Source organism: Protomyctophum parallelum, assembly GCF_964188405.1.
Source record: "Protomyctophum parallelum genome assembly, chromosome: 13".
NCBI lineage: Eukaryota > Metazoa > Chordata > Actinopteri > Myctophiformes > Myctophidae > Protomyctophum > Protomyctophum parallelum.
The window spans coordinates 8,788,509-8,816,102 of record NC_139708.1 but is presented as its reverse complement, the minus strand read 5'-3'; the positions used below and the strand labels follow the sequence as shown (position 1 = coordinate 8,816,102).

Genomic DNA, 27,594 nt, shown 5'->3' with positions numbered 1-27,594 from the left:
AGACCCCAAATTTTGTTATTGTTAGATAAGATTTTGTGGATAAGATTCTATCTACAATTCCATGCTGTATTGATGTGGTACCATAGGAGAGATAATGTTGATTCTCTAATTGTGTAGACTTGCAAATTAAGTAATGCAGATGTTTAACAATAATTTAACTCTTGAGAGCTTAAAATGAAACCAAATGGACCCGTAAAGCTCAATTTGTTTTCATGTTACGCTCTCGAGAGCTAAAGCTATATAATAAGGGTCCATTTGGTTACCAACTCTCCGTCATTTAGCTGGGGACCACCTGGAACCCTCTCAAGGACCACTGGTTACCAGCTCTACATCATTTAGCTGGGGACCACCTGGAACCCTCTCAAGGACCATTAGTTTGAGAACCACTGATGTACTGACCACTGATGTACTGAGTTACTGACTCCTGCTCCTGATGAGATGCACCGGACCAGCCTGAATTTACGGCTTGGGTGTAGAAAGCCCATGGTTACAGAGATGGAGGCATACAGTAGTACAGTAGTAACAGATAGAAAGCCCATGGTTACAGAGATGGAGGCATACAGTAGTACAGTAGTAACAGATAGAAAGCCCATGGTTACAGAGATGGAGGCATACAGTAGTACAGTAACAGATAGAAAGCCCATGGTTACAGAGATGGAGGCATACAGTAGTACAGTAGTAACAGATAGAAAGCCCATGGTTACAGAGATGGAGGCATACAGTAGTACAGTAGTAACAGATAGAAAGCCCATGGTTACAGAGATGGAGGCATACAGTAGTACAGTAGTAACAGATAGAAAGCCCATGGTTACAGAGATGGAGGCGTACAGTAGTACAGTAGTAACAGATAGAAAGCCCATGGTTACAGAGATGGAGGCATACAGTAGTACAGTAGTAACAGATAGAAAGCCCATGGTTACAGAGATGGAGGCATACAGTAGTACAGTAGTAACAGATAGAAAGCCCATGGTTACAGAGATGGAGGCATACAGTAGTACAGTAGTAACAGATAGAAAGCCCATGGTTACAGAGATGGAGGCGTACAGTAGTACAGTAGTAACAGATAGAAAGCCCATGGTTACAGAGATGGAGGCATACAGTAGGACAGTAGTAACAGATAGAAAGCCCATGGTTACAGAGATGGAGGCATACAGTAGTACAGTAACAGAGGCTGATATGATGCTCACCCTCCGTACGCAGGGATGTGTGGGGGAGGGGCGGCGGCCCTGAACGTGTTGTAAACAGTGCGTCCTCGGCCTCGTAGGTGGGCCCCTCTGTAGGCTGCCGCCGCAGTGGCTGCTGGGAAGCCCGGGAAGCCCGGTACTGCGGAGGGGAAGAGAAACAGATTGAGCGTCAACACATTCACCAGCTGCCAAAGATGCCTTTGGACGATTTTCTTTCTCCAAAGCCCACACTGCCAACTGATGGACACGACGGTCGTCATTAAGGACTCGAATACGCAACGCTGTGTCGGGCCAAAGCCTATATGTGGCATGCACTTGGACCACTATAGGCCAGCGGGCGGCCCGTGAGAGGCGCTCTCATCGTCATACATCATCACATTCCGGCCAATCACAATTGGCGTCCTCACTTTTCTGTCCTCACTTTTATTCTCAAGTCCAATCCGGCTAATCACTTTACTTGTGGCGTCCTCACTTTTTATTCTCAATTCCGTGCTCAGCCAATCAAATCACTGGTATGGTGTACACACGCACCATGCACAAAGCTGGGTATAGGGTGGATTATTTATTTACTCTGGCAGTGAACGAGCTTTTAGGATGTCAAGGGTGTTGTTGCACTGACTGGCTTACTCACTTTGATAAGAAATCAATGTCAAAGTTACAGAAATATATTACTCCTTTGAACTATAATAAAACACGTGTAACTGGTCAATTCCGATCATGTTCTTGCTGTTGGAAGACTGGAGTTGAGACTCTGCAAGCCAGGAAAGATAAATGTTAACGGTTTAATGCTTGAAGAAAGAAAGAAAACAAAGAAAAAGGTTGATTCATCTTAAATCAGCTAGTTTTTGTGAGGGTTGTTAATATGTGGGAATCGCTGAAAACCAGGTGTTTCACGCGGTGCACACTTTAGAATGAACAAGGACCTCGTACGCTGAGCTGCCTCCATCCACACAAGTGCACCGTCATCAACACTCAATTAGGCCTCTCACAATATACACAATCGCCTGATCCCAATTACTGTATGGATGGAAGATAATCACAATAGTTTGTTTTGCATAATTCCATCTGTCAAAAATAGACCTGACGCTTTGCACGAGCTTATAATGTCAAAATTCACCAAACCACATTATCTATTTATTATTATTATTATTATTATTTGTACCGGTAATTTATTTGCGTATTTTTGTCAATTGTCATATCTGCAAATATTTTCTTTTGTTCAAATAAATACATACATTTAAAGCATTAATGCAATTATTAGTTTGACATTTCCTCCATTGTTGTACATACAGTACAGTATACAGTATATACAGTACATATACAGACTGGCTACAGAAACCTTCTCACTTCCCATTCAAGGTCATCTCATCTCCCTCTCAGCTCGCCCCGTTCGTCTCATTCAATCTCCAGAATATTTGACCGCCAACCGAAACAAAAGAGCAAAATAATAATGATCAGAGTTTGTAAAGGAAGCCCTATTTAAATCTATACAAGATAAAGCCATTTCAAACCTATCACGGAAAAGAAAGGGAAAGCTATAAAGGTGCAGGTCAAAGGAAAAGGGGGGAAAGGGCTCGAGAATGAGTAAGATATGCCTTAGTATTGTTATTAACTTATCATTAATCTAATGAGTAAGATATGCCTTAGTATTGTTATTAACTTATCATTAATCTAATGAGTAAGATATGCCTTACTATTGTTATTAACTTATCATTAATCTTAATAGAAAGGGCAGGTTTTTTTTTCTCCTTTATTTTTTTCAGTGGGAACAACTATACTGTACTATATACTGTAACTATACTTTAATTTGAGGGGCCGGGGGGGGCGAGCAGAGGTTTGAGGGGCCGGGGGGGGCGAGCAGAGGTTGAGAGGGGAAGATGAAGATGTCGTCCACAAACCTAATTATACATCTCTTCAAAAAAGGAGCTGGTAATATAATGCTAATAGAAACAGTGAATCATTCATTGACCTGATGAAAAATGGAGGCTTTAAGGAAAAGGGGTAGTTTTTCCTTTTTTCTTTTTTCTTTCTTGGGTACGGAGGAAGGGAGAGGTGACGGCGGTAATTGTTCCTATTCATCTTTTGTCACCTTGATTTGCTGAAGACACCTTAAAGTCACACGGATCACATTCCTCCAGCCCCCCCGGCTTCTTCTGGGTGCAGGCTAATTGAATGAAAGGTGTGCTTACAGGGGGACACATGCTAAATACTAATCATTTACTGTGTTTTTTTTCCAGGGGGTCCCCGACTAAATGAGTTAACATAACGTTGCTGTCGGGCAGAAACCTCGTACAGTATACATGTCCATATTCTAACTTTGCCTGTTTTGTTGTAAAAACCTACAATCAGCCTGCTGAATTGGCAGTGCCGGAGATGGAACCCATGACCTTGTGGTGGAAAGACTGAGCTACCGGGACAGGCAGACAGACTGTTTCGTAAATGAAGGTCCTACATGATCATGATCACATTCACACTACACCGTAACACAAAAGTATCATCAAAAATATAGCGTAGTGGATCTGCAAGCTCAAAACGCAATGCTTCACGCTGCATTGTGGGCTTGTGGATCTGCAATGCTTCACGCTGCATTGTGGGCTTGTGGATCTGCAATGCTTCACGCTGCATTGTGGGCTTGTGGATCTGTAATGCTTCACGCTGCATTGTGGGCTTGTGGATCTGCAATGCTTCACGCTGCATTGTGGGCTTGTGGATCTGCAATGCTTCACGCTGCATTGTGGGCTTGTGGATCTGCAATGCTTCACGCTGCATTGTGGGCTTGTGGATCTGCAATGCTTCACGCTGCATTGTGGGCTTGTGGATCTGCAATGCTTCACGCTGCATTGTGGGCTTTGATACAAAAATGTTTGTTCTTCATACACTCCTTTCCCACCCTCTCTAAATAAAGTCTATTGACACAAAATGCAATGTCCCGTCTTTGTAGGTCTGTTATGCATGAAATGAACGATTCAACGCTAGGCCAAACTCAACTGATTTGACCTTAAATTAATACAAAGAGCTAAAACAAAACGAACACTGCGATGTCCACTTCAACCGATTCAGTGGCGTGCAAGATATGCCCGAGGGACAGAATCGTATATCATCGATTTAACATGGTAACGTCTATTAATCAAATTATTATAGTAGAAGTATATATTTATTGAAAAATTAGAAACACTAAATGTGCTACATATACAACTTACAATGTACTTATACTTTCCACCACTGCTTGTCTAAGCATTAGATTAAAGCTACCTTATTATTAGCAGCTCTTGTGTGTGTGTGTGTGTGTGTGTGTGTGTGTGTGTGTGTGTGTGTGTGTGTGTGTGTGTGTGTGTGTGTGTGTGTGTGTGTGTGTGTGTGTGTGTGTGTGTGTGTGTGTGCATGCATGCATGAATACGCGTTTGTATGTGTGGAGGAGGCGTGTACACTTTATCACCGTTTCCCCCAACAGTAACACTGTGTCCCACCGTATTAAGAAAGAAACATTAATTAATGTACACGCTTAATCACTTTCTGACACCTGCAGCTCGTTACTCATTCCTCTCTCTCTCTCTCTCTCTCTCTCTCTCTCTCTCTCTCTCTCTCTCTTTTGTCTTGCCTTGCTTTATGTTAGTTTTACTTAACATCAGGTCATGTGAATTATCAGCAACAAAACAAAAAAAAAACAGTGTTTTAAAAAATATAGTCGCACTGGTAAAATGCGCCCTGCCCTAATATCACAAACAATTATTCAAGCATTTCACCGGATTAATTCTAAATGAATGAATGAATGAATGGCATGCATAAATGAGTGAATAAGTGTGAGTGAGTGAGTGAGTGAGTGAGTGAGTGAGTGAGTGAGTGAGTGAGTGAGTGAGTGAGTGAATTAATGTGTGAATCAATGCATGCATGCAATAAATTAATGCAAATCGTTGCTGTTGGGCAGAAACCTTGTATCTCCATTATTAAAACGTTAGACTTATTTTTTCAGTCAGGCCCTATATATAGGCTACTTCCATCATGTAAGAGTGTCGCGCAGAAGTATAGCCAAAATAACCGCTCCACAACAAGCTCACAACCTGCCGCGAGACTCGCGACAACACTGTGAGCTTACAGATATTTACTCACGTTCTTTCTTTTAAAGGGAGCACTTTGTGGACATATGTGGTTTCCAGCACCAGACAGCGAAACAATGTCCCGCTCATTCCTCATCTGATCTGGCCGAGGCCACCTGCCAATGGCCGCCCTGTCTAATTAGTCACAACGAGTCCACACCTCGTCCACAATTAACACAATCACTGCATATTTATCAGGCCCTAATTACTCATGGAAGGAAAAAAGGGGCGAGGCTGCGGAGGAAACTTGTAAACAGTCTTCTCTCTCTGTGTGTGTGTGTGTGTGTGTGTGTGTGTGTGTGTGTGTGTGTGTGTGTGTGTGTGTGTACTGTATGTGTATGTGTATGTGTATGTGTATGCGTGTGCGTGTGTGTGTGTGTGTGTGTGTGTACGTGTACGTGTACGTGTTGAGTTTAGAGTTATATTTTGTATAAAGTAACTAAGTAATTGTTTTTAAATTAAAGTCCAATTTGAGGTGAGGTATTCTTATACTTTAGTAATTCCAATTTTCAATAACCTACTTTAACTTTACTATATCTGAGGCAAACTTTTACTCCACTACAATTATCTGACAGCTTTAGTTACTTCGTACATTTATATTATTGTCACAAATAAAACATACATTACCCACCACAGCCCTACTGTATACTGTATAGCCACTGCTGTATAGCCAAATATATGTATATACAGTGTATATACATATACTGTATATACATATATTTGGCTATTTGAAATGAGACATCCTGCACAAGAGTACTTTTACTTTTGGTACAATTCAGTTTAGCTATAACAACACTGCTCAAGAACCTGATGTTAGATTGGAAAGTGTAGGACAGCGATCCAGGAAGCACCAGTTGGTGTTGGCTAGACCTCACTCTTAGTAACTCTCAGTAACTAACACAATAACTTTTGGTATACTTTAAGTATGCATGGCAATACTATTGTACTTTTTACTCAAGTAGCCTACATTTCAAATACTGGAATTTTACTTGCAACAGAGTATTTTTCTACAGTGCAGTATTAATACTTCTACTTACGTAAAGTAAAACATGTGATTATTCCATCATTCCAAAATGTTGATGTCCTCACGAGTATATTAATACATGCGTGGGTGCGTGCATGCGTGCGTGTACACACACACACACACACACACACAGACAAAATATTCAATCTATAAGCTCACACTCATCCTGCGATGCGCTATGAGCTTGTAGATCGGCTCTTTCCGCTGGCACATGAGACACACCGCGCCGCAGACTGGAGCATAAATCAGGCGTAGTAATTGTGTTTTGCCCGCTTGAAAGGCGAGACAAAAGCCAATCGATAGGGAGCCATTTTGTAATTAAAAGAATGTGCGGCTGAATTAGGAAAACGACTGTCGGGAGAAATTGGAAATATTGATTTTAATTTATAAAATACATTTGAGTCCTTTTGATGTCCTTGCAAGAGGCGGACAATTAGGTTTCTCTCTCTCCCGTCCTTCATCGCTCTTTCTTTGCTCCTCTTCCTTTAGTTGCTGTCGGGCAGAAGGCTCGTATCTCCGTCATTCAACTTCTTCTTTAATGCCCTACTATCATATCTACAGCGGATCAACTGGAACTAGGGGTGTAACTATGTATACACTTTAACCCATTCTGACCTGAGATCAGATTCATACGAGGTTTCCGCCAGACACACACTGGTCTGATGAACCCATTCTGACCTGAGATCAGATTCTAAAAATGTCAGTCGCTCTTCGATTTTTCAAAAATAGCAGACCTACAAGCTCGTATCGCGCCACTCGGTGGCGCGATATGAGCTTGTAGATCTGCTATTTTTAAATAGCTAAAGCATGACATGATGCTGACACCAAAATGGGTGCCCGGTCAGAATGGGTTAACAGCGATATGGTTTACGATACGATACGATACATACGATATTGGTTCACGATGGCGATACGATACAATGCATTTCCTTAAAATAAAAAAATAAAACTAAACGAAACAAAACAAAATGTTTTGGACATACAAGGTTTCCTCCCGACATGAACACTTGGCTCTATTCTCCTCTCGCTCTCTTGCTCTCTTTTCTTTGGTTCTCTCATTTTGTTTGATCCGTCTTTGAGCCTATTATCATAAAATCATGATTTTTTTCCCAGCATAATGGTCCAAGGTTAATGACGGAGAGGAGAGCAAGGTCAACACAGGGAGGACGGAGGGCAGGACTGAGCAGCAGGGGGTGCGTGCGTGCGTGCGTGCGTGCGTGCGTACGTGCGTACGTGCGTACGTGCGTGCGTGCGTGCGTGCGTGCGTGCGTGCGTGCGTGCGTGCGTGCGTGCGTAAGTTGTAACTTGTAACTTGTATTACTTGTGATGTCCCCACAAGTATAATAGAATTTGAGAAATAGTAATTGTGAAGACCATTTTCCTGCTCATCCTCATAAGGGGAAAAAGGATACGTCTATTTTTATATAATAAAAATATTTTTACAATAGCTCAAATAGCCGATCTACAAGCTCACAACGGTCGATATGTAAGTTTTTCAAAATAGTAAAATATGGCAAATAAGTTTAGGGATACTCTTGAGGTCCTATCTTGCGCCACCCCTTAGGTGGCTCAAGATAGGACCTCAAGAGTAGGTCTTTTTAACATATGCATCAGACCAAAAATTTTGAATATCTGAAAGAGAATAGTTTGAATCACAGAACAGCAGGTGTGCAGTGATTGATGTCTTCTTACCTGCATAGAATTCTGGACTGTAGACGGCTCCAACCACTGGATTTAACTTCCAGCCTAGAGAGTGAGACAGAGATTGACCGTCAGACATCTACAGTACTAGACACATTTGTGTTGACCCATGAACTTCAGGAAAATGAAAAGAACATTATAACTAAAAGCATCCCTAAAAGATTTAAAGTGGCACTGAAATGACATTTTCGGTCATTTTATTTTGAAGGTTCAGTCTGAAACGGCAACCAATCAGAAGGTTCCATCCCTTCAGGCTATGGCATGATACAGATGTTTCCGGATGCATCTTTTTGTGTGCTGATTAAGTTTACAATCAGTGTCAGTGTCAACACTGTCTGGACGTCATCTTGAATGAGATTAATTTAAATTCATGAAAGTCTATCTATAGCGTCACGCAGCACGTTTTCGTTGGGACATTCTGATTAATGAGTATACTTTCTACGTTTTGTACTTTTTAAGTATATTTTGATACAGATACTTTTTAAACTTTTACTCAAGTACATTTTGAATTCCGGACAGCAGTATTGATACTTTAACTTGACATGAGGATACTTTTTCCACCACTGTACATGATGATACAGTCTGTGTTAGGCTGTGTGTCACACACCATTTTGCACAGTATAATATACCACTGTAACTGCATATATAATATGACACGTGGAAAACAAACACGCCTCTGAAACATGACAAATCACACGTGACGTGACGGGTGTATCCGACGTTCCATGTGGTCTTTTGGTTTGACTGAGAAAGCACTGCTCCTCCTCGGTCCTCGCTGCTGAGTCCTAGTTGTTGGGCCTCAGCCTCCGGGAAGAAGACCCATTTCTCTTAGACTCTCTTTGAGAGTGAGTGAACCATATGCCGTGCAACACATAGTTTCCATACTCTATGGCTCAGATAAGGTCCTCAGAAACACATAGTTTCCATACTCTATGGCTCAGATAAGGTCCTCAGAAACACATAGTTTCCATACTCTATGGCTCAGATAAGGTCCTCAGAAACTCATAGTTTCCATACTCTATGGCTCAGATAAGGTCCTTAGAAACACATAGTTTCCATACTCTATGGCTCAGATAAGGTCCTCAGAAACACATAGTTTCCATACTCTATGGCTCAGATAAGGTCCTCAGAAACACATAGTTTCCATACTCTATGGCTCAGATAAGGTCCTCAGAAACACATAGTTTCCATACTCTATGGCTCAGATAAGGTCCTCAGAAACACATAGTTTCCATACTCTATGGCTCAGATAAGGTCCTCAGAAACACATAGTTTCCATACTCTATGGCTCAGATAAGGTCCTCAGAAACTAACTTGCAGGTCTTGTTCAGGTGGTACTATATAGTTAGGGATGTCCTGTTCATGTTTGTTTTTTTGTCCCGATCGGTTTCCGATGATTTGATTATTGAGAATCTGCCGATACCGATTTTCCCCCGATACGATATTTATATTTTTATATTACACTTATGCCATATCACAATAGCACGATATCCCAAATCACAGACAATATCCAATCCAATGAATGGATCTAAATGGATATAATATTATATGGAATTGTTTTGCTCCCGACCCAATCCTAGTGCTACTATAGTACAAACCCTGGGAACGCAGAACGTAGACTTTAAAAAAAAATAAAAAATGTAAAAGAACAAAAACATCACAAACGGCCAATAGTTTCTGATACAATGTTATCCTGAAGTGTTGTGCGCTGCTTTAAAAAAAAGTGCCATAATAATTAGAACATCGCATGCGGCAACACATCGCATGCAGCAACACATCGCATGCAGCAACACCGCATGCGGCATGCGGGGCGAGCGAGGTCTCACCATTTGCATATGGGTTGACGGTCTTTTTATTTGTCATTACTCTGGCTGTGGCGTTGTTGACCTGGGTAGAGAAAACCATTCCATGAAGTCACGATGACACGTGGACACACACAGGCCCTGCGATAAGAGCTTAACCCATTAAGACCCATTCTACAACATGCCTTCTGAAGCAGCACTTCTCACACTATCTGGACCCCCATCTGAAAACGTTTTGTGCCAGGGATCAGCCCCAGAACAGAGGATTTGTGTTAAATCATTTAGATTAAAAAAAAAAAAATCTTCTTGTCTGGTTTTTCAAAAATGTCCAAAATAGCAGGTGTACAAGCTTGCAGGGTGGCACAAAGTGGGCTTGTATATCTGCTATTGTTTTTAAAGAGCCAACGCTACAATGTAAAATGACACCGGTCTTATTGGGTTAAGTAAACCTGCATGCATGGTTCTTTTCTCGCTATAATGTAGCGAACAAAGACAACTCTTCAAAAAAAACATCTGCAGTACATTTCATCATGGCAAACATTATTTGTGTTTTGTGTTTTTTTTTTCCTCCTCTCCCCCAACAGCATTCAGAGACACATACTTGAAGAAAAACCACATCCAAAGCAAAATGATTTTTCTTTTGCATATTTTCCAATTTCCAAAACAAAAAAAGGTAAAAAAAAAGAAAAGAAAATAAAAACTTTCCGGCATGCTCTACTACCCACTTTACGAGAAAATGTTTTGGACAAAACACAACAGGTACAGACACAAAGGAACAAAGAGAGTCAAAAATACACAGATGCACTTGTACAAAAAGAAAAAAAAGAGAAGCATAATATTGTGGAGATGTTGTAGGATTTCAGCATGCGGTGGAGAGGTGGCGGAGGAGGGAGGTTAGGGAAGGGAACAATATGCAACATCCAGTCAACCTCGAGAGGGAAAGAGAGTGAGATGCTTCATTTATAATCTGTCGTATGACATGTCGCGTGTCTACAAACTAGCAGAGCCACACACTCAGAACGAGCTAGCAGAGCGGCTATTTTCGGCGCACGACATCGACGCCATATGACGAGATATAAACCTGGTGTGAAGGAAACCGATGTGAGAGGGAAGCAACGTATAGCATTCACACTCCAAGACCAAGAGCCTTTTCTAGAACGATTCATTGCAAATGTAACTTGAACATTGTGACATAAAGAACGAGAAAAAACAAACAAACAAACAAACAAAAAAAAACTAAATCGATCAAACAAAAAATAACCAACCAAGTCAATCAGTCAATCCGTCAATCAATCAATGATCAAATCATTCCAGCTTCAAACCACGGCTTAACAGCTATAGGATCAACTCAAACAAGTGGGGTGCAATTTGTCGTCCAAAAACAAGAAGAGAAGAGACACAAATTATAAATAAAAAATAAAAACAATCAATGGGGTTTCCAACAGTCCCAGAGAGAGGTGCAAACAACAAGTCAAAGTTCATGTCTCAAGTCGGATTTGGCTCACGCATCACGGCAGCTCCAGAGGAGAAACACACTTAGTGAAGAGACACGCACGGTTTACGCCGTCAACGCAAGGACAAATCAAAATGTACAGCATCAACCCAACCACCATTCAAAAACAAGAAAGGTCATGTGAGTTTCAGCGTGGCAAACGTTCCAGAGAGAGAGAGAGAGGGAGAAAGAAAGAAAGAAAGAAAGAAAGAAAGAAAGAAAGAAAGAAAGAAAGAAAGAAAGAAAGAAAGAAAAAGCTGTCAGAATGGCTCGCTCACACTTACCATGCCCAAACCTTTTGGCCCCGCCCACTTGTTTGTGTACTGTTACCATGGTAACTGTGTTGAGCGGGGGGCCCTATAACGAGCTACCGTTGGAAAAGATGGTGAGGAGGAGGAGGGGGGAAGATGAGAAAGGAATAAGCAGCATCTTAACTCAAGTGGCCAAAAGCAGTTTTTTTTTTTATAATCCGCAGTCATTCCAGTTCCAGGCTGCACAAAACCCTCTCTCTTTCAACTCGGGGCCTGACTATAGTAGTACTGTAGTGACGCTTCCGACAACGCCTGACCATACAGCAACATTTGGCGTGACGCGACCCCCATCACGTCATTCTACAGCGGTCCCAGTAATCCCGCCTAAAAAAACCTCCACTGGAACACTTAAACGACCAAAGTAGGCCGTCTTCAGCAGCCTTGAGCCCCGTTGGCCAGTGCGCTCGTCAAGTGGCCTTGCCGAGCTCTGCAAAGTCAGCTTCAGCCGCCTCAGAGCCGTCTGAGTTGTGTACAACTACAGAGTCCCGAATCACCGCGTCAACATACGACGTTGCGGACGACGCCGGGCGTCCCCTCTCGTCAAACGTTGCCATATAGTCAAATCCGTCCTAACTCGTCACCCGCTTCTGTTGGCATAGGTCCCCCCCCCTGAAGAAACACTTGGGGGCCACGTGACCACGTCACATCATAGCAAAATGCATAATTGCTGTTTTGCAGATGTGAGACAGGGAAATAAAGCTCATGGAACAGAGGTGTTGTGAGTGCGACCGAGTGGCTCGACGTTGTCTATTGCACCTTTATCTCCGAGAGTGTACAAATGTAACTGGAGGGACCCGTCTTTGGGTCCATTTAGTTACACTCTCAGGGTTAAAATGAACACTCAGGATTTTTGCGATGCACTTAGCATTATTGTAGCATGTTCGTTTTGTCTAGAGCACCAGTTAAAAGCCCTTTGAAGTCTGCCTCTTGTGACCGCGTACACACGAGAAATTCAAATCGGGGTTAAGGTCACGGCACTAACACGGCTCTCCATTGTGATGTGAGGTTTTGAAGTGGCCATTACAGCGTCATTACAGTGTCATTAGATGCCCTTGGGGAAATGAAATCAAATTTGAAACCCTTCACCCTTCAAATGATTCTTTTGGAAAATGCTGATTTCTTTTTTCTTTTGTTGCCCCAAAGGTCACCTCTAATCCCTTTTCGACCAAGATGTAAATACCCATAATCCCTTTCACCCGTTCTCCCTTTTGTTCCCCCCTTAAGCAACAACCAAATCAACTCGGAGGATACACTTTTTTTTAGGTTGACACAGAAAGAAAATACATTTCTAAAACTTTTCTGGGGTCAGCCTCATTGACAAGACACGCTCAAGGCTCAAGAATAAAAAAAGGGAAACAAAGTATACTAAAAAGAAAGAAAAACAAGCAACGTCTGACATAATAATAACAAGAATCAGATGGTTGACATCATGGACGATTTAAATTTATGCAAAATAAAGGTAGGATAAGTGATGTTTTACTTAATTAAAATAAGTGTTAAATAGCTTTATACTCTGATAGTAATCATTGCTAGAGTTTTTGTTCAGTAGCAGGGGTCTCACCATATCTCCAGCTGTAGTAAAGTGAAAAGGTCAGGATACCAATTGCATCCAATCAGGGGAGAGAACTCATACGACACAGGCTAACATTGCCGTCGGGCAAACCTCAGAAACCTCTTGTCTCCATATTCTAACATTTCTTAAATGAACGCCCTACTTGATCATAAAGGTTATGATGATGATGATCATAACAGTACAGCGCCAAACAAAAGCATCAAACGCAGCAGATCAACAGGCTCAAGCTTGTAGATTTGCTACTTTTGAATTTGAAACCTGAAAAGTAACAGTATTGGGCATAATGAGGTTGTCACCCGACAGAGGCGATAAACAAGTTAAAGTAACAGTATTGGGCATAATGAGGTTGTCACCCGACAGAGACGATAAACAAGTTAAATCATCAAGTGATGAAGCAAAGAACAGACAACAATTATAACGGGACACTGATAATGAATGGGTATACTCTCTCCTGATTGGATGAGCTTAGCAACTCAAACAATTTTCAGTTTTTTTAGAGCTGGAGAGATATGTATTGTGTTTGCACTCAATGTCCTGAATAAATACAGGGAAAAGAAAGAAAGACGACACTGAACAAACACTCAACAGCAATGATTACTATCAGAATGTAGAGCTTTAAATAAAAACTACAACATTTAATACCCTGCATTTAATGAGACTTGTGGCGGGGGGGGGGGGGGGGGGGGTGGCGATGGGGTAGCGTTGGCTGGGTGGGGCGTGTGAGTGTTTGGGGAGGGGGGGGGGTGGGTCAGGTTGACATTGTGACATGAGGACACGTTGGAGGTTACGCACGCACGCACACACGCACACAGACACGCACACGCACACGCACACGCGCACACACACGGATAAGAGGCACAGTACAGGAAGAGGAGGATAAAGGGGGGACGTGGATGAAAACACAGCTGAGAGTTTTGCACCTCTATCTTGCGGCCCTCGACCACCGTGCCGTGTAGCTTCTCCCGGGCTCTGTCGGCATCCGCGCTGTGCTCGAACGTTACGAAGCCGAAACCCTGAGAGAGAGACACAGAGAGAGAGAGAGAGAGAGAGAGAGAGAGAGAGAGAGGGAGGGAGAGTGTCAAGTTCAAGTTTTGTTTTAATTTCACCTTTATTTAACCATGCAGCAATAGTTCATACTTATATATGAACTATAAACTGTCCCGCCCCACCCCCCAGCTTTCGTTTCAATGAACGTTACTCAGTGGCGTTTGAAGCACCCCAAATTAGCAGCCACCAATAGCTATGGTTTCAGACAGTAGCCATTTAAATGCTGTAATGATGTGTACTTTTTTAATATTGTAAAAGTGAGCCTCATTAACATCCATTAGTCTTTGTTATTGTGTGTGCTAAACTTATTATTAATGTTTGAATATTTGTTTTTCTAACACTGTTAAAACACAATATTTCATCACACAACTAGCCGAAATAGCCAATCCACACAACAAATCCTTATGGAACGCGTTGTGAGCTTTTAGATCTGCTATTTTTTAAAGAAATTAAAGCAGTGTAGCTTTCCACTTCTACCGCATATTTGAACCCGGTTTCCGGTGCAAGTTCTGAAATGTTTACCATTGAGGTAATAGAGCCAGCCTGCCTGCTCAGGCGAATCTCGACCATCAGGTCTATAGGTGAGACATGACCTTTGACACGATGTCTCAATGGAAGAGCAGGGAGACAAAATACAACCACCCCAATTGTATAAGTTATGTTGTATTAGCATACTCTACAATGGAGATTGGACAACGTTACATTTTATTCATAAAAAAGTGACACAGCGCCACTTTAAAAATCATGCTACCCGTACAGGATTTTATAACCCAGGACAAGAGATGAGCTGTTCACAACAAATACATACTGTATACTGTACATAAAGCTGGTAATCAAAACAAATTGATACCTTTTAATGGACTCATAACAGAGCAAATGTAGCAAAGACAACATTATCTGATTGAGCATTATGGCATGGCATTAGCTAGAGGAAAAAGAGAAATGATGAGCCAAATCACTCAGAAATGCAGTAATGGATATAAAAGCAATCTGAAACAAGCCAGTTGAAAACAGCCTTGCAGCTCTTCTCTAAACGCTTAAAGCAGTATAGTGGAAAGTTACTGAGTACATTTATTTGCTGTCAGACTGAAACCTCTTTATATTCTCTATATTCTAACCTTTGTGATTTTCTTAGGCCTACGTGATCATATTACAGCGCCACACACAAGTAGATCTGCGTGCTTGTAGATCTGCTACTTTTGAATTTGAATCGTTTGACATATGAGGTTTCCACCGGGATCAGACTGGGAACCCTCTGGTTGCCATGCGGCCGCTCTACCCCTGAGCCACTATAACACCTCTGAACATACTGTCATAAACTACCCCTGAGCCACTATAACACCTCTGAACATACTGTCATAAACTACCCCTGAGCCACCATAACACCTCTGAACATACTGTCATAAACTACCCCTGAGCCACCATAACACCTCTGAACATACTGTCATAAACTACCCCTGAGCCACCATAACACCTCTGAACATACTGTCATATACTACCCCAGAGCCACTATAACACCTCTGAACATACTGTCATAAACTACCCCTGGGCCACTATAACACCTCTGAACATACTGTCATAAACTACCCCAGAGCCACCATAACACCTCTGAACATACTGTCATATACTACGCCTGAGCCACCATAACACCTCTGAACATACTGTCATAAACTACCCCTGAGCCACCATAACACCTCTGAACATACTGTCATAAACTACCCCTGAGCCACCATAACACCCCTGAACATACTGTCATAAACTACCCCTGAGCCACTATAACACCCCTGAACATACTGTCATAAACTACCCCTGAGCCACTATAACACCTCTGAACATACTGTCATAAACTACCCCTGAGCCACTATAACACCCCTGAACATACTGTCATAAACTACCCCTGAGCCACCATAACACCTCTGAACATACTGTCATAAACTACCCCTGAGCCACTAGAACACCTCTGAACATACTGTCATAAACTACCCCTGAGCCACTATAACACCTCTGAACATACTGTCATAAACTACCCCTGAGCCACCATAACACCTCTGAACATACTGTCATAATACTACCCCTGAGCCACTATAACACCTCTGAACATACTGTCATAAACTACCCCTGAGCCACCATAACACCTCTGAACATACTGTCATAAACTACCCCAGAGCCACCATAACACCTCTGAACATACTGTCATAAACTACCCCTGAGCCACCATAACACCTCTGAACATACTGTCATAAACTACCCCTGAGCCACTATAACACCCCTGAACATACTGTCATAAACTACCCCTGAGCCACCATAACACCTCTGAACATACTGTCATAAACTACCCCTGAGCCACTAGAACACCTCTGAACATACTGTCATAAACTACCCCTGAGCCACCATAACACCCCTGAACATACTGTCATAAACTACCCCTGAGCCACTATAACACCTCTGAACATACTGTCATAAACTACCCCTGAGCCACTATAACACCTCTGAACATACTGTCATAAACTACCCCTGAGCCACTATAACACCTCTGAACATACTGTCATAAACTACCCCTGAGCCACTATAACACCTCTGAACATACTGTCATAAACTACCCCTGAGCCACTAGAACACCTCTGAACATACTGTCATAAACTACCCCTGAGCCACTATAACACCTCTGAACATACTGTCATAATACTACCCCTGAGCCACCATAACACCTCTGAACATACTGTCATATACTACCCCTGAGCCACTATAACACCTCTGAACATACTGTCATAAACTACCCCTGAGCCACTAGAACACCTCTGAACATACTGTCATAAACTACCCCTGAGCCACTATAACACCTCTGAACATACTGTCATAATACTACCCCTGAGCCACCATAACACCTCTGAACATACTGTCATATACTACCCCTGAGCCACTATAACACCTCTGAACATACTGTCATAAACTACCCCTGAGCCACTATAACACCTCTGAACATACTGTCATAATACTACCCCTGAGCCACTATAACACCTCTGAACATACTGTCATAATACTACCCCTGAGCCACTATAACACCTCTGAACATACTGTCATATACTACCCCTGAGCCACTATAACACCTCTGAACATACTGTCATAAACTACCCCTGAGCCACTATAACACCCCTGAACATACTGTCATAAACTACCCCTGAGCCACTAGAACACCTCTGAACATACTGTCATAATACTACCCCTGAGCCACTAGAACACCTCTGAACATACTGTCATAAACTACCCCTGAGCCACTATAACACCTCTGAACATACTGTCATAATACTACCCCTGAGCCACCATAACACCTCTGAACATACTGTCATAAACTACCCCTGAGCCACTATAACACCTCTGAACATACTGTCATAAACTACCCCTGAGCCACTATAACACCTCTGAACATACTGTCATAAACTACCCCTGAGCCACTATAACACCTCTGAACATACTGTCATAAACTACCCCTGAGCCACTAGAACACCTCTGAACATACTGTCATAAACTACCCCTGAGCCACTATAACACCTCTGAACATACTGTCATAAACTACCCCTGAGCCACTATAACACCTCTGAACATACTGTCATAAACTACCCCTGAGCCACTAGAACACCTCTGAACATACTGTCATAAACTACCCCTGAGCCACTATAACACCTCTGAACATACTGTCATAAACTACCCCTGAGCCACTATAACACCTCTGAACATACTGTCATAAACTACCCCTGAGCCACCATAACACCTCTGAACATACTGTCATAATACTACCCCTGAGCCACTATAACACCTCTGAACATACTGTCATAAACTACCCCTGAGCCACTATAACACCTCTGAACATACTGTCATAAACTACCCCTGAGCCACCATAACACCTCTGAACATACTGTCATAAACTACCCCTGAGCCACTAGAACACCTCTGAACATACTGTCATAAACTACCCCTGAGCCACTATAACACCTCTGAACATACTGTCATAAACTACCCCTGAGCCACCATAACACCTCTGAACATACTGTCATATACTACCCCTGAGCCACTATAACACCTCTGAACATACTGTCATAAACTACCCCAGAGCCACCATAACACCTCTGAACATACTGTCATAAACTACCCCAGAGCCACCATAACACCTCTGAACATACTGTCATATACTACCCCTGAGCCACCATAACACCTCTGAACATACTGTCATAAACTACCCCTGAGCCACTATAACACCTCTGAACATACTGTCATAAACTACCCCTGAGCCACCATAACACCTCTGAACATACTGTCATATACTACCCCTGAGCCACCATAACACCTCTGAACATACTGTCATAAACTACCCCTGAGCGACTATAACACCTCTGAACATACTGTCATATACTACCCCTGAGCGACTATAACACCTCTGAACATACTGTCATAAACTACCCCTGAGCCACCATAACACCTCTGAACATACTGTCATAAACTACCCCAGAGCCACCATAACACCTCTGAACATACTGTCATATACTACCCCTGAGCCACTATAACACCCCTGAACATACTGTCATAAACTACCCCTGAGCCACTATAACACCCCTGAACATACTGTCATAAACTACCCCTGAGCCACTATAACACCTCTGAACATACTGTCATAAACTACCCCTGAGCCACTAGAACACCTCTGAACATACTGTCATAAACTACCCCTGAGCCACCATAACACCTCTGAACATACTGTCATAAACTACCCCTGAGCCACCATAACACCTCTGAACATACTGTCATATACTACCCCTGAGCCACCATAACACCTCTGAACATACTGTCATAAACTACCCCAGAGCCACTATAACACCTCTGAACATACTGTCATAAACTACCCCTGAGCCACTATAACACCCCTGAACATACTGTCGCAAGGTTGTGAGCTTGTACATCAGCTATTTAATATATGACAAATTGTGAGGAAAACCTTTTCTTTGGTATTGGAAGTATAGCCTATATTTTGATGACAACTCGTGTAAAAAATGTTGAATACAGGATGTTTACAGAGTACAGTATGTATGTCTACATTGTAGATACTGTTACTTTCACTTAAGCAAAAAACAATGTGAGTATTTCTTCCACCGCTGGTTTAAAGGAGTCATCTTTGATAAAGTCAGCTACGTAGTGAAGGTCCTTTTGTAAGTAGGACATTTAGCTGGAGCGATATCGATCAGCCATGATTATGTGGCTTGCCAAGAGAGAGTTGGCGAGACAGACGAGCTAATGAAATAGGTTGGGAACAACACACCACTCAATCAAGCTTGAGCATCAGTTCAAATGTCTGTGTCAATATGATAATCATATTGTCCCACTTCATGCGGCCGGGTCATCATTGGAGTAAATATCTTCAATGCACGACCAGCACAATGACCGGTTTACTGTCAATGTAGGTCAAAGTGTTAAAAGATGCTGCATTCTTTCCTTGAAATACTTTATTTCTCAGACGTGAAAGTTAAACGAGGAGAATAATTAAACGTACATACTTTAAAGTTGTCCCTAAACCAAGAACGGGTACATGCCTGTCCTGAATTATCTCCGGCATTGGCATTGAAGATTTGTCACATTTTCAGTCACCTTCACCATCACTGTTTGATGCTGGTGGGCGCGTGGGATAAAATGTTTAAATGCTTAATCCATCCTAGAAGCACAAATGATCTCCAGAACCTTTCACACAGATTTATTTTGTTTTTCTTTGCACCAATTCAGAGTGGTTGTTATAGTGCTCCAAAATATATCTAAACAGTTTGTCCTATACTGCAGGGGTAGGCAACCTTTGGCACTGGTGCCAACCTTGGCACAAAGGAGGGTGATCACTGGCACACTGGCATAAAGAAAACCAATTACCGGTAAATAAACAATTAAAAAAATTTAGTCAAATAAATGAATTCACTCATATTTGTATGTAAATTACATCCTGCACATCATTCTACATTCATTAAAACTCTAAACTCTGACTGGGGGAGGGAGATATAGGAGGGCTATGCTCTGAGTCTAATGATCATTATAACAATGTGAAAATATTTAACAAGGGAAAAGGTTATATTCGTGGACAATCAAAACATGTTGGAATTGTGGTGTGGTGTCATTAAAGTGACACGCTGACTATCCAGAAACTAAAAACATGGCACTTTGTTTCAAAAAGGTTGCAGACCCCTGCTATACTGCACAAAAGGAAAGAATGGAACTTTTTGAACGATGGGTAAGCTGAAGGTAATAATCGTTGCGGGTATATTGCATTCTGCTGTGCATTTAACATAATGCTGGCACACATAAACACCTCAATGAAACAAAACCACATTTAACCTTTATTATTACCTTCCGTTGCCGTTTATATTGAATAATATCCGGGAAGAGTTATCGTCTCCTCCCGTCAATCTCGAGTGGTGTTGTGTGTCACTGACGAAACGCTGAGAAACGCTCGCAACATTTTTACCACTCTGTCATAGTCAGTGAAAGTTGATTCTTATTTGCATAATTGTCGCTGTCGGGCAGAAACCTCTTCTCTTCATATTCTTTTTTTCTTGTAAATTAACACCCTACTTGATCATACTACAGCGTCACACAAAAGCATCAGATCTGCAAGCTTGATGCGTTCTGAGCTTGTAGATCTGCTACTTCGTCTATACTTCTGGATTTGAATCTTGAAAAGTAACAGTTTTGGACATATGAGGTTTCCACCCGACGGAGCTAGACGATGTGAGACAGGACTCTGTCCTCATCTGCTCCACTTCGCTGTCTGTCAATCCCCCAATCCTTTGCTCGGAATTGCCGCCTACTTCTGTAGAAAATAAAGAGAACTGGCTCGCGCAGATACACTATGTGCATCTGCACCGTTAAAGCTCGTAACAGATGTTTTTTTGTTTTTTTAATGTATATTATATAGTTTTTGAGACTTTTATGACTTTATTTATAGTGGAGATCTGACAGGAAACGGGCAAAGAGTCTGGGTGTGACACACAGAAAAGGTCCGCTGGGTTTGGGAATCGAACCCAGAACGTCACCAGTAGGCCATCAACTCATTTTGTACATACTGTACGTGTATCATTTTGTACAAAGTATATGTTGCATGCATTTGAATCCCCAAGATATGTTGTTTTGCATCCTTTTATCGTATTGTTTCTGTCCGGTATGTTGTTGATGAACTGTTTATATTATGCCTCCGTACAGTATGTTGTTTACTATTGTGTGTTCTCTTGTGCTGATGAAATGTTCGGCACAGAACTTTGGTAGTAGTTTTTAAATGTGCCCTATATAAACTTGATGACGTACAGTACAATCAGTGCATTTTTGACAATAAAGAAGTCAATCGATCAATATTCCCATTGTATGAAGAGTTATGTTCTGTCGGAGGAATTGAAATGCAGGCACTGACTGAACCACTTAGCTAGGAGCCATGGGCTGCAGGCTGCCACCCTGCCAGTCCAATACAACACACACACACACACACACACACACTCCTTGGTGTCAGGCATGCAGAAACCTTGTATCTCCATAATTCAATTATTTTAATTCCACCGTTAATTAATGCCTTATCTCTGTGGCACAAAAGTAACAAACAAAAAAAACCCTGATCTGCAAGTTCACAATGTGGCACGATGTGGCACGTTGTGAACTTGTAGATCAGCCATTGTTGGCATCGGTTTCCTGCGCTGCGTATGAGCTACTAGACCCTTGCTCGGGGGATAAATGTAATCTTGTGTCAGATCCTGTGCCCAGCTGAGACATGACCTTTGAAAAATGTGTGAGGGTTTTAAAATGTTGAATGTATAGCCCGAGACTAAATAATAACCATGGGTCAATTGGAAGATGGGTTCTTATTATTTTTCTCCATTTCCTGAAAGCAACGGTTTTGGACATACAGGTTATCTACCCGACAGCCACAAAACGATCAAACACACATGATCTTAAATAGAAACCAGAACAGTACTTGTCTCACTGACAGACAGACGCGCGCGCACACGCGCACACACGTGCACACGCGCACACACGTGCACACACACACACGCACACACGCACACAGGCACACACGTCAACGCATAAACACATGCAGCTTTAAAGGTAGAAACAGAAGGAGCAATTACCTTGGAGCCACGTTCGTTGAAAATGATTTCCACGTCTAAGATTTTGCCAAATTGCTGCAAAGAAATGGGTAGAAAGACGTGTTATTTTTGATGGACATATTTCACATATGTTTCAAATTCATGTTTTTGTTTTTGTTTCTTCATTTATTTTTCTTTGAAACACACATAATCTCACTAAAAGTAAATCATCCTCAATTTCTAAAAGACTTCAAAGTCTGCTTTTCTTTCTTTGAAATTCACAATTTATTCATAAAAAGGGAGAGAAAAAAAATGCTTGACCTGAAAATGGATAAACATTTTCTCGCTCAGTGGATTATGATAAAAAAACAGGCCTGCAACAGATACTGTGCACTTAATTCAACTCTGAGATTGTGAAACATTTGGACATTCTCAGAGTTACATTAAAGTAAGATTCTGTGTCTCAGACTAGGGCTTTTCCCTCCTTTCTTTTTGTTCTTTCTTTCTTTTTTTTTAATAAACAACGGCTTCTAAGTTCTACAGCATGCTAACTTTCCTTGCCTGTAGTTTCTATTAGCTTGGAATCCCCATCGATGATGTCATTGGTTTCGGAACGATTTGTAGCCCACCAATGAGACGCAGAGGGAGTAGATGGAAATGATCCCAACTTGGAATGAGCATTAGAGTGAAGACCACTTATATGAAGATGATCCTACGACACAGTGTTACAGAATGGACCACGTACATCGGACGCGTATGGGTCTGTAACTCTGAGGGTATACGAAATGAAAAGATTTTTGAATATTGTACAAAATTAATTTTGTACAAAAGGAAAACTATCCGTGACTGAAAGACATCAGTAAACAGAACAATAGAAATTCCGTCATTTCTTCGGGTGAACTGCTCGTCTCAAGCGGGAGCAGTGGCGTGCACAGACATCTAGAGGGGCAGGTGCTCAAGTGAAAAAAGGGCACATTGTGCAGCGCATTTTGGTGCTCATAGCGCGCCACCGAGTGGCGCGCTACGAGCTTGTAGGTCTGCTATTTTTTTTAAATCGAAGAACCACTGACATAGAAACATAGCTTTAGATTGTGGGGGGCCTAAATAATATAGTAGAAGCGTTTTTTATCAATATTTGATCAATGTCACCGCATGGTCCACACACTACAAATTAAGAAAAAAAAAAAAAATGCCAAAAGGGGGCAGGGGGTGCTCTAGCACCCCCTAGTGTCTATCTGTGCACGCCACTGAGCAGGAGTGAAATAATAAGGAGACGTACTCCAAACATTTGCCTGAGGTCTGGGTCCCTGAACCTGAAGGGGATGTTGGAGACGTGCAGCCTCTTGGGCTGCGTCTTGCTGTCTGTGTTCTCTGATAGTGATACAGTCTGAGTCTGCTGCTGGATTTCCGTCTGGGCCGCGTCATCCGTCTGCTGGAGAACACACAGACATACGCACGCACAGACATACGCACGCACACACACACACACACACACACACACACACACACACACACACACACACACACACACACACACACACACACATGCACACAGGAGAAGAAGGATGCGGGTGAGATTTGAATGGACTCAATCTATCAGTCATGAAGGCAGTAATTATTATCATCAGTGATGAAATGTACAACACACTTTATTATGCTTGTTTTCCACCCAATGTTATCTGTGTTCATAAGGAGGTCCTCTGGTCTTCTCTTGTTTCATTTGATGAATTAGTTTGTACTGTAGGCCTACTTGGCTTTGTGTTTGTTTATTAATGACTTCCTTCTAGACGTGCTTCATGCATATTATTGACATTTAATAAGACTAATATCAGATTGTGTATACTGTAGTCAGTGGTGAAAGAAGTACTCTTACTGAAGTAAAAGTAGCAATAGCACAATATGAAAATACTCTTACAAGTAAGAGTATTTTCCATATAGTACCAAAATGAAAGTACTCAATATTTTCCAAATGTGTCAAATCATTCAAATGTGATATTTTTCAAATTCAGTTATTATAAACTCCTTCACTCAGTGAATCGCCCTATGGGCATAAAAAGTACAACATTTGACTCTGATTCTGTCACAGTGCAGACAGACAGGCGGAGGCAGAGGATGTCAAATGCAACAGAGTTCATATTCAAAACAGAAATACTCAAGTCAAATAAAAGTACCTCAAGTACAGTTACATTTCCACCACTGACTGTAGTTTAATAATGCAGCTTTTCAACTAAACTGCAGTTTAGAATAAAGCTCATCAGACATTAACCCATTTAGGACTGAGGTCCATTCTAAAAAAAGAAGTCTTCTAAATCCTAAATGTTTTCTGAAAAACCTATGTTTCTACTGTATGTCATACAGTAGGTGCTCAACCATGTCAAGGACCCCCAGAATTATCTGTACTTGGCTGCGGACACCCAACTGAAAATATGTTGTTCCAGGGACCACCCGGCAGTAAATGTACTCTATTTAAAACGTTGGCTCTGAAAGAATATTTTTTTCAAAGATTTGCACCACATTTTCACGATTTTTCAAAAATAGCAAATCTACAAGCTTGTAGCGCGGCACTCGGTGCCACGATATGAGCTTGTAGATCTGCTATTTTTCAACAGCTAAAGTATAACATAATCCACCAAAACACCAAAAGGGGTTCCCGTCCAGCGGTTAAAGCAATGACAGACCGTTTCATTTATCAAGTTTGGATTCATTTTCCATTCATTGTTTTCATCCAAAACTTCTTCTCGTGGGAGATTTTTTTTGTTGTTGTCAAAGTTGATTCATTTCCCCCACAATTTAAGATTACGACATTTTAATTCCTAACACACAGTCCCACTGTCAGGCTGCCTAGTTCAACCACATGGCCTCGTACCGTTGGCCACACACCAGCTACACTGGAGCACTGTCAGATCCCCAGTGATCATTTCACTACACAATGGACCCGTTTGGTTTGACAGCCGTGCTGTGTATTTATAGAAAATATTATTGTATTTGAAGCTTAAATGATTCTGTTTGTTACTTTGCGTCTAACTTGACAAGGCACAATCATAACAAAGATAATCTTTTGAATTGCAAGTACAAGTACAGCACACACACACACACATGCGCACACCGCACACATGCAAGCACATACGCACACAAATGTGCACAAATACGCACGCACGCACCAGTGGTGGAAAAGTAAATCAGCAGTGGTGAAGAAAATCACAGCTTGTGAGAAAAAGTAAAAGAAAAGGAAAAATCTAACAAAATTACACATTTTCATGGGAAAGAAAACTTTTGATGTCAATATACTTTTGTACTTTTACTTAAAGCCTCACTATGCAACTTTGTTTTTAATTAATACATTTATTTATTATTATATTAATTTTTGTCCAATCTGTATGGTAGACAGACTATGTTAATACAATATAACTTTGGGGTATGTCTCCCTGCCCTGCATGCTATCCTATTGAGACATAGATCATGTCAAAGGTCAATGTAATGTCTCACTAGACAAGAGCCAGGCAAGCAGCCTGGCTCTATTAGTTCAATGGTAAAAAGAAAAATCAGCACAGGTTCAAATCCGTGGTAGAAGAGGGAAGTGACATGTACTGCTTTATGTAAAAATAATTTGAGGATTTCACACACACACACACACACACACACACACACACACACACACACACACACACACACACACACACACACACACACACACACACACACACACACACACACACACACGTTGGCCAGAGGCTCCAGGGAGTAGACAGGTCCACAAGTACTTTTTAGGCTTTAATTTTACCTTGAAAGTGCAGTGCGAGTCAGCGACAAAGTACAAAAATAAATACTGGACAAAACAACGTTCCAATAAAACAAAACAAACACTTGAAAACTATATAGAATCAAGAGACAAGCAGGAACTGGTACAAGCCTTTCCCTGGCTGGCAGTTCTCCCCTGTTATCTCTCACCTAACCTCAAGTGAGACTGAAGTTCAGTCTCACTTGAGGTTACTGAACTGCCTCCACCTGCAGCAATCCTGCTCTTAAACAGGTGGGGTAAACCATCCTCTAATTAACTAAGTGGTCATTGCGGTAGTTAACTCGCCACACGGATGAGCCTATATGAGTAATTCTTCCACATTACTATATACATTAAAGGAATACTAGATATACAAACACTCAACTATTTCACAGGTCCAATTCATTTAGAGAACCTAACATAAATAAGACCAAACATAATACAGACAGGAACAAACAACCCTCCTCCTCTACAGTACTTGGCACCCTCCAATCTAGGGGAGTGCCAGCACTGCAGAGGACACACACACACACACACACACACACACACACACACACACACACACACACACACACACACACACACACACACACACACACACACACACACACACACACACACACACACACACACACACACACACACTTCCCCATGGACAGTGTTTCTGCAGACACGGAGAGGGGCATGCAGAGAGAGGTCCATACTCCACAGTATGTCAGGCAAGGCAAAGTATGGGATTGTGAGTGTGAGTGTCAGCCCTGTGTGAGCAAAACCCTGATGGTTTCATCAGCGTTTTGACCTTACAAACGTCACGCTCCATGAAAGCCACAATGCATAACACACAGTCACACTGGTGGGACCTGGAACAATATTGAGACTATATTATGCTCAGCTAGTTTTCACTGTCATAAGTCACAGTGCTGTGACTTGAGTCGGGAACAGATATATGAACAGTATTTCATTCCGACAACTCTTGGATTGAATACACGCATTTATTGAGCATTAAGATACAATAAATTGAGATTCATGTTATCAAACAAGTCCCACATGTCTGATAAAATTATGAAATATATAAATGCTGAATCGACTTAAAGGGAAACTTTTTCTGCAAAGACATTATGTTAATGAGGTGAAGAAGAATTAGAACACTTTCCTGGGGGTCTTTATGTGTGTAATATGTGGTTTTAGATATTTTAGATTGTAGCAGTGAGCCCAGTGTCTCTGATGTCATGGACACTGGGCTCACTTACTTCCTGGACTACATGTTGTCTCACAGTCTCAGTAAGACAGCCCTACCCCTATCAACAAGGAGGAGCAGTGCACCAAAGCATTATGGGAATTGTAGTCCAGGAAGGAAGTGAGCCCAGTGTCGATGACATCCGAGACACCCATGGGCTCACTGCTAAAAACCTAAAATCTAAAATATCTAAAACCACATATTACACACATAAAGACCCCAATGCAGGAAAGTGTTCTAAATCTTCTAAAC

The 27,594-nt window shown here is 41.7% G+C and overlaps 1 protein-coding gene across 5 annotated transcripts in view; it reads right to left on the bottom strand.

Moving 5' to 3' along the window:
* Positions 1-27,594, bottom strand: part of rbfox1 (RNA binding fox-1 homolog 1) — a 117,820-nt gene that overhangs the window by 47,607 nt on the left and 42,619 nt on the right. For 3 of the 5 annotated variants that reach the window (XM_083780331.1, XM_083780329.1, XM_083780327.1), the window contains exons 3-8: positions 23,607-23,759; positions 22,370-22,423; positions 14,102-14,194; positions 9,830-9,890; positions 7,995-8,048; positions 1,188-1,323 (exon numbers count right to left, since the gene is read on the bottom strand). In XM_083780331.1, coding sequence (XP_083636457.1) covers positions 1,188-1,323; positions 7,995-8,048; positions 9,830-9,890; positions 14,102-14,194; positions 22,370-22,423; positions 23,607-23,759 — 551 coding nt within the window. The remainder of the gene's footprint in view (positions 1-1,187; positions 1,324-7,994; positions 8,049-9,829; positions 9,891-14,101; positions 14,195-22,369; positions 22,424-23,606; positions 23,760-27,594) is intronic. The other 2 variants (XM_083780328.1, XM_083780330.1) reach the window with 1 other exon arrangement.